Raw genomic sequence first — 9,121 nt, 5'->3', positions numbered from 1 at the left:
CGTCCTCGGTGGATCCGACTGGAGAGGGCCCGTCGTCGTATGATGATACGACTGGTAGGGGTTTTGAGGATCCAACTGGAGCGGATCCGTCGTCTCAGGCCGATTTTCCAGATGGTGTGCATGATCCTGACACATTTAGTCCTCTTCTATGGACCCATCATGTTAAGCACTGCGTCTCATTGGCATTTTTTGAGGTATGTGATTTTCATACTTTAAAAAATGACATTCTGTTGAGTTACTAAAAAAAATGCACGATTTGAGTCTGACAAATTGATAATAAATACAGGATGATGTCATGCTTACGGTGAGGCACCGCAGGTCTGAGATTCCGTACGTCCCCCATAAAGAAATGCAGCAATACATCTTGAACCTCGGCTTGTATCAGCTTGCCACCATGCCGCAAAGTAGGATCGATGTGTCTCTGATGCAGGGTCTAGCGGAGAGATGGCGACCTGAGACTCATACATTTCATCTCCCGGTCGGGGAGATGATAGTCACCCTTGGTGATGTGAGCGCCTTATGGGGTTTACGTATCGATGGCGACCCCATAGGTGGCATCTCAGACCATCCAGAGCTGCAGAGGATGATACCGGAGTTGTTAGGGTGTGATCCGAAGACTCTGCAGAAGAAATATAAGAAGAAGAAGGGGGAGGAGGAGGAGTTTCGTTATTCCGGGTACTGCATTTCTCTAAAGGCACTCCGGTCTCACTTCTTCCAGAATCAGATAGATGTTGATACTGATGACATTGAGGCGGTCAGGAGGTACTATTACACTCTTTAAATTAACTTAGTAGTTGCTCAACAGTCTCAATTATTTACATTGATTATTTTATATTGCAGGTATACTAGAGCATATGTGCTGGATTTGTGCGGTGCTGTCATGTTCGAGGATTCCAGCGGTGACGCGGTTCCGATGATGTACCTCTCCCTGCTGAGGGACCTGGAGAAAGAATCGAGATGGAACTGGGGTGGAGCTGTCCTCGCCCACTTATACAGAGGCCTCTGTCATGCTTGTCTGGTAAGTCTGTATTAATATACGTTGTTATTGAAGGATGGATAAGAAGCACCCAGATTTAATTGTAAGTTAAATTTTCAGGTCAAGAATAAACAGCTCTTTGGACCACTGCTTCTGCTTCAGCATTGGTCGTGGTCACATCTGCCCATAAACCGGCCAGTCATACCATTGCCGCATCCCGATTGGGGAGGCCCTGAGCCAGCCAGATGCCCCGCATACGCCGCCATATGGGGCAGTCATCACGATCATGAAGAGAGGGGCAGGGGGATTTCTTATGTCCGGGGTCAGCTCCAGATGCTCCGAGATGGGAATATCGATTGGTTTCCGTATCGTGCATGGTATCAGCGCAGATGGCTGAGCCCGCTGACATTAGAGCAGACACATCTATGGTATTATCGGGGACCGGTCGTCTGTTTCTGGATAGTGGAGTACCATTACCCCGATCGAGTATCCCGACAGTTTGGCTTGGATGCTTTCATCCCGGAGCACCCGTTGATGGGCAAGGATGCTACCGACAAGTTCCACAAGTAAGTACCATCTACTTAATTAATTTTTAACTTTAATATATCCACTGTTTCTCTACTTTCTAATTAATTGCACTTGCAGAACGGCGCACACTAAGGCTAAAGTCGACTGGAGCCAGCATTTCGTCATGCAGTACAACTGGGCTCGACATCCGGAGCAGCACTTATGGAGCCCGCCAGATACTACATCGTTGGGTGCTAGTCCCGGGGATCTGAGATATGTCGTATGGTACCAGAGATGGGGCATGCCGTCAGTCTACCTGACAGGCCATTATGGCGAGACCCTACGACGTAGGCTGATGGATTCATCCAGCAATTATATGCCCTGGGGTCCGATCAATGCTCGCGCGGTAAGTAAAACCGAAACATACTTTAATTTTAAATTGCAAATCCAGATTACTTACTGTAGGCATAATCATGTTGTGTGCAGCTGTTGACCGCTATGAGAGGAGTTGGACACAGCTTGGCGTGCATGGCGAAGGATGCTTGGCGATATATAGGATGCCAGATGCTCGAGCACACTGCACCAATCGTGGAGACAGGCGGTTTTGAAGGCCGCCTCGTTGGCATGCTGCGCGATGCTGGGGAGAACATCAATTGGCGGGAGATACAGTCTGCACCGCGAAATCCAGATTATCAACGAGTCCCTGTCTACGGCGATGAGATGCCGCAAGCTCCTGCAGGTAATTACAAGTTAATATTAAAAGTACGACACACACAATATTCGTATTTTCGTTGAATTGTTCGTTCTAACTCAGTTAACTTCCTATTATGCAGCTGATGACTCAGGTTGGGCGTTCCACGACTGGGTGCTGAATACCCAAGGATGGGATGCTTATAAAAATAAATACGGAGTTGCAGTAGAGCTTGGCACGGTCAGTCGCCAATTATACCATTATTTGTTGCAGAGTTCTTTGTATGTAGCAAAACTAACATTATTTTAATCTAGGATGGAGCACCTCGTTGGAATGCCGATCCCATATTTAGCATAAATGAGCTGGACCCGGCAGATACAGATGCAGAGGCGTATGGCTCCCACAGACCATGATATGGAGTGGAGATGGAGCATGACTTTGAGGCTGGTGGGAGTTCATCTCAGACTGCAGATGGCTTTGTCTCTGCATTATTTGGCGCACCGCCTCCTTCCACGTATTCTGCAAGCTGGGAGCAAGATCCATGGGAGCTGCGTACACAGCCCGCCAATGCAGAGTCAGCTGCTGGATTTGATCCATGGGCAGCCAGGACAGGTACCCAGCACATGTATACGGGGGACGAGGATAAGGATATGGGGGACGATGAGGAGGATTTGGGAGAGGATGCATTACGAGATGTGAGTCCGCAGAGGCGCGGGCAGCCGCACAGGCATGGCAAGGGCGTAGCGGCTCCTAGGTTGTCTCTATCCGGAAGGAGACGAAGATGATGATTGTAGAGTTTTTGTTTATTGTGATATATTTCTGACTGTAGTATTTTGACTATGGGACTGCTGTATTATGTTGACATTACGTTTTTTTATTTTATGTTCATGTTGGTATTATGTTGTTTGCACTTTGCATTTCATTATTATAACACAGTTCAACAATACAATTAAAGTTCAACAATACAATTAAAGTTCAACAATACAATTAAAGTTCAACAATACAATTAAAGTTCAACAATATAATTAAAAGCTTAACAGTATACTTCAAGTAATTACATTCAAACTAAGAAATTATATTCAAGTAATTACAATTTCTTCACTATTTGCGACCCACACTCCCAGCAGACCGCCTGTGACAGGGGCGGTTTGCTAGGGTCCTGACCGCCTGGGCCACGGGCGGTCCACTAGGGATGCCTATTTATTCGTTTTCTCTCTCTCTCTTCTCACTCCAACATCAGTCTACCTTCCACCTCAAAGGCAGAAAGAAGGGAGAAAGCGCTCAAGGCGATTTCGGGCGATTTTCTGGGCGACTACAGCTACAGGTAATTTAAATATTTTTTAAATTATTCTTTAAATATTTTTGGTAATTATTTTTTAAATATTTCTTTTAATTATTTTTAAAATATTTATTTCAATTATTTTTTATATATTTTCTAATTATTTTCTAATTAGCCGTTGATTACTGTACAGTTAGTATTTAATTACGCACATAATTAGCCTTCCTAATCAATTGCTGTCACTTGAAACCCTAGTTATAATGGCACCCAAAGTTGGAAAAAATAGAGGAAGAACTGAAACCGAACGCGAAACAAAAAGAGCACTCATTAATAATTTTTGGACGGCTGAAGCCTACGCGATGAGGAATTTGGAAAGATTGTTTTCACCCAAAAATAAAGAAGCATTTCTGAGCACTCTTGATCCATCAATTAGAAAAATGCTGATGGAAGGCTGGGTGGACAGGGTCCCTCCACCTGGATGGGGACAGTGCTGCTTATGTGAGCTGAACGGAGATATGGTGGATATGTTCTTCTGTTATAAATGTGGCAAAGCTGTTCATCCCAATTGCATGGACCCGCATGCAGATCTGCTGAACGACGCTCGTCTCACTACGTGGGAGTGTCCTGCGTGCGTCCGTCGGGCTGAGGAAAAAAAGGGAGCAAGCTCCTCGTCTCGTAAGGCTTAGACACCAATTGTATGTTGTTGTAGTATTTTATGTTTTAACTGTAACGGTTTGTATAATTGATATTTGAACTGGTTGTTGCTGTATGAATTTTATGTTACCTTTTTCTATGGACTCGACGGTACTGTTTTATTTAGTAATGTATTTCAATTTTAAATTCCTGGATTTATTATGAATTTTAATCCGTTTTTCTTCACAAAATTCTTCAAATCAAAATTATAAGATCTATATAAAAAAAAAAAACAAAAAAACCATGGGGCGCCCTTAGGGATGGCGCCTCACTTGCCTTATGGGGCGCCCCAGGGGGTGGCGCCTCACAGGGTATTTTGGGCCGCCCTGGGCCCAGGCGGTCAGGGCATTTTTAAAAAAAAATTGGGAGCAGGGGCATTTTTAAAATTTTAATTTGTTTTAGGGATATTAATAAAAATCGCCGACAATAAAGTTATACAAACTTCTGAATTTTTAGAAACCTTTGATTTGATCAAAACACGAATCTTAAAAACATCTCATGCTTTGATTTGAATTAAATTGAACAAGGAAGGATTAAACCCCATTTGATAAAATTTTCGGATCCATACCCATCCTCTCCATTTCTCTTATCCTTCTTCTTTCACTGACAGCGGGCCCCATCTATTTCTCCTCTCCCCGTTCCCCTTCTTCTCCATTCCGCGCGAGACAGAGGCAGGCGCCCCCTTCCCCCCTCTTTGTTTCGCTGCCTCCCAAACCCCACCACCCTCCTCTGTGACTGATCCCCGGACCCCACCAATTCTCTCTCTCTCTTTTTCATTCCTTCAAAGAGAAGGAAATGGAGGGGTGCTACTGATTTGGATTTCCCCCGCTCTCTCTCTCTCGCTGTCCCGTCAAAAATCAGAACACCCACGCCCCTTTGGGCGAATTTATTGCGAAACGGCGAAAGTCACTGCTGTCTTCAGTCGGCCGTACTGGCTATTGCGTGTGATTTTTCCTTTTTACGAGTATAAGTCTCTCTTTCTGTCTCTCTCTCGTTGTGGTTCTTGTGCTCCCCTTTTTCTCATGTGTTGAGGCTTTGTTCTCTCTTTCTCTCTCTCGCCATTTTTCTGGTTGTGTGAGTGTTATGATTTGAAAACCCTAGCCGTGCTGTGATTGTTCGTGTTGTCGTGAATCTGCCTCTGGTGCTTTGTCGGTGCTTGGAGGCATTTTTACTTGTCGATTTGTTGTCGGATTTGAGTCGAGACGCGAGGCCTTCACCTCAGGACGACTCTTGAATTTTCTGCCTCTGATCTCTCCCTCCTAAATTGGTTGGTGAGCACCCTTTTTTTTATTTTCTGTGATGGTGCTGCGAATGAATTGAAATGGTGGCTTGCTCGGGTTGTTGATTTTCCCGGCAAGCTGATGCATGGGTTGGCCGTGCCTTGATTTTCTATGTTGCCTTGCCTTGCCTTCCTCTCTGACCTGTTGCCTTGCTTGGCTTTGTTTGTTGTTCCGGTTTTATGGTTGTGTTGCCTTGCTCTTGACCTGTTGCCTTGTTCTATTCTGTTTTGCTGGCCTTCGTGCCTTGAATTACTGGTAGTGTATGGCACTGGTTTTATCAGTATATGATTTGCAGGGGCCTTGTTGTGATTTTATGAAAATTAAGGGGTTGTTGTGCAAATTACCTTGTCTTGTGTTAATAAATTTAAAGGGAGGGGCCTCTATGCAAATCTGATGTGGATTGTAGTAATTACGGCCTTGGATTGATATATATAAATTGGACATGGGTCTCTCCCTTGCTGGGCCGAAATAACATGTGCGAAAATATAGATAAATGAATTAAAGGCTTTGGGCCTTTACTAAATGCATACTTGAATTGATAGAATTGAATTGTTCTTTGAATTGGCATGTGAAATAAAATTTTGGTATTTGAGAATTTTCCAAAAGGCGTAATTGTCGGATAGAACACGACTTTTAAAGTTTAGGTTTTATAAGGAATCAAACTAAAACATTCCAATATATTTAAAATAAAATAAAAGTTTCATAAAGTTTTTCAATTAAAACATTTCTTTTAAACTCAAGTTCATAACTAAATAAACTCGACATTACTTGCTTGTTGGATAAATAAATTCGACATTAATTTTTTCAAACATAGCTCTCAACGAGGACTAATTTTTGCGTCATTTTGTCTTGTTATTTTGAACTTAAATATTTATTGTCTTATTTGTCAAGATGATATTTTTTGTTTGAATATTTTAAACCTCTCAAAAAGTTTCATTTTTTAATCTATATTGTCTTAAATGATTCAAATGTCGATGCCATTCCAAAGTTCGATATTGACATCATATGTGTCCACCTGGCGAATTTGCCACAATAAATGAAAAAATGTTGAAATTAGGTACAGGGTGGCACATGAAAAAGAGACCATGAGTTTCAAGGCCCATTGTGCACATGCTTAGTTCTGACAAGAAAAACAATTTCTTGTAAAATTGGTTGACTACATCGTATTAGTTTTAGCATAGTATAGATACGGATTGTCATGCATGCAGTACGAATTCTTCCCTAGCTAGATCTCTTGTTGTACCATATACAGTTGTTTGTCAATATATTTATGGTTGACAATATATCTATGCTTGTCAATATATTTATGCTTGACAACCAACTGTATATGGTAAAACAAAAGACCTAGCTAGAGAAGAATCCATATTGCATGTATGACAATTCGTATCTATGTTATGCTAATGCTAATGCGATGTAGTAAATCAATTTTACAAGAAATTGCTTTTCTTATCAGAACTAAGCATGTGCACAATGGGACTCATAGTCTCTTTTCCATGTGCCACACTGTACCTAATTTCAATATTTTTTCATTTATTGTGGCAAATTCGCCAGGTGGACACATATGATGTCAATATCGAACTTTGGAATGGCGTCGACATTTGAAACATTTAATGAAATATAGATTAAGAAATTGAACTTTTTGAGAGTTTTAAAATATTCAAACAAGAAATATCATCTTGAGAAATAAGACAATAAATATTTAAGTTCAAAATAACAAGGCTAAATGACGCAAAAATTAGTCCTCGTTGAGAGCTATGTTTGAAAAAATTAATGTCGAGTTTATTTAGTTATGAACTTGAGTTTCATCACGTCCTTGAAAGTGACAATGGTAAAATTATACGCTTCATCATTTATAAAATAACTCATAACCTGATATTTGGTCACAAAAAAAAATTAATACTTCTCGAATATGGGTTTGAAAATTGTAATATGGAAAAAAAAATACCATTAAAAACAAAGTTACCTCAAGTGTTTGACAGTGGTAAATTTGTGTATTTCAACCTCTTCTATATGCTACATGGAATACTGCACAGGGTTGAGCCACAGATAATCCTCATTATATTCTGATAAAGCCTAACAAGGGCCTATGGGCTCTTATTTAAAAACAGTAACAGTAATTAAATCCTTGAACAGTAACCGGTACCATCTCGCAGTGATTCTAGGAGCAGAAATTTCCTGCACCTCAGGAGACAAGAGATTCGGTTCCCATGCAATAACCCTGATTTCACATGTTATATGCTATGCCTCTTGCTCTAGATCAAGCCTATATTAGGTTAACCCTGGTGTGGATCTTAAGAAAGATCCACAAATAGATCCGAATCCAATTTCAACGATGCACGACTTTCATTTTTAAGCAAATATATTATTGAAAAACCTGATTTGACGTTATGCAACATGCGCTACAAATTTATATCTATATTTCTAAAAGGACAAACAATTGATCTAAAGAGTTAAATAAGATCAGCTCCCTATGAAAATGTACTTGTCGTAATTAATGCTTGGTGGTACAGACAAGGGTATATAAGATACAACGATGGTGATATAATTTTAATGTTGCCAGTACAATAGTGCGCCTTGTTTATGTCTATATTATTATCTAGTTTTTGTCTATAGTAAAAAATTTGCTTAGAGATGAAACTAGGGTGCAGGGGCACCTCAGGGCTGAGAACACATGTCAACATTCCTAATAAGATTGGAATTTTTTTCCAAGGCGCTATTAATTCCAAAATTTCCTTTTATAAAATGGTAGAGACAAAAATTGGTAGTTTCGATCTAAAACAAGTTTGAACTGATTAACATGTCGTTAATCAACAATCATAGCTGATGGCGACTGGAGAGGAGGACACACTGTTGTTATGGTAATAGTTATGAACTTATGAGTCTTACGACATCTCAACAGTAAATTGGGCCTTAAACCATTTCTTCATTTTCCTTCTCTAATTTTTTAGAAACATTGCATAAAGAAAATAAATAATATATTTTGATCACTTAAAAAAAAAATTAAAAAAAGTATGAGGTTTAAATGTATTCATTTTATCAGTCTTCATTATGATTCGTTGCCACTATTTATTTATTTTTATTTTGTTAATACTATGAATAAAAAAAATCTGTGAATTTCACCGATTATATTTTTAGCGAATTAATTTTTTTTTTTCGTTTCTTAAATAAAGAAAAAATTAGAATGAGAAAACACTTTCAAAATTTGGTTTCGTTTTAAGATGGGAAGAGGGATACGATAAAATTGGTTTCGTTTTAAGAAAATATTGTGTGTTCGCCCAGCTATATCCATCAATGACTATTTAAAATTTTAAATGTTCACAAAAGTGTATATATGTTGATAGTCAAATGTTGTTGGTTTTTGTGCATATTTAGTTAAATGTCCGTGCAGAAATGTTTTTTTTTCTATTTTTTTTTAATTTTTAAATACCTTTCTACACAAACTTTAGTTAAATGTCCGTGTAGAATTGTCCTTTTTATTTTCCTTTTTTTTTGGGCGAATAGCTTCTAATTTTGTTAGTCATTTAAAATTAGAATTCTAAAACAAAGAAACATTAAACAGAGGTTTTTTAAACTCATAATTCCAAAACTATACAACAGTATAAATAATTTATGTACACTAAATTATACAAAATTATACACTAAATTATACAAAATTTAAATTGAAACCGCCTTGTCCACATACATCTGACATCGTC

At 39.5% G+C, this 9,121-nt stretch overlaps 1 protein-coding gene across 1 annotated transcript; it reads left to right on the top strand.

The window, feature by feature from the left end:
- Positions 1–1,784: 1,784 nt before the first annotated feature.
- LOC144544787 (uncharacterized) lies at positions 1,785–2,587 on the top strand. Its single transcript, XM_078293341.1, has 4 exons — positions 1,785–1,889; positions 1,970–2,222; positions 2,317–2,414; positions 2,489–2,587. Exons 1-4 carry the CDS (start codon positions 1,785–1,787, stop codon positions 2,585–2,587), a joined length of 555 nt encoding a protein of 184 aa, XP_078149467.1.
- Positions 2,588–9,121: the final 6,534 nt, after the last annotated feature.

The sequence above is a fragment of the Carex rostrata genome, chromosome 27, assembly GCF_964058835.1.
Source record: "Carex rostrata chromosome 27, lpCarRost1.2, whole genome shotgun sequence".
Taxonomy (NCBI): domain Eukaryota; kingdom Viridiplantae; phylum Streptophyta; class Magnoliopsida; order Poales; family Cyperaceae; genus Carex; species Carex rostrata.
This window is presented reverse-complemented; position numbering and strand designations above follow the sequence as displayed.

Coding starts and splice junctions, on each gene's coding strand:
- LOC144544787 (XM_078293341.1), top strand. CDS start 1,785: ATGCCGTCAGTCTACCTGACAGGCCATTATGGCGAGACCCTACGACGT. Junction 2,223..2,316: donor GATGCCGCAAGCTCCTGCAG/GTAATTACAAGT, acceptor CCTATTATGCAG/CTGATGACTCAGGTTGGGCG. Junction 2,415..2,488: donor TTGCAGTAGAGCTTGGCACG/GTCAGTCGCCAA, acceptor ATTTTAATCTAG/GATGGAGCACCTCGTTGGAA.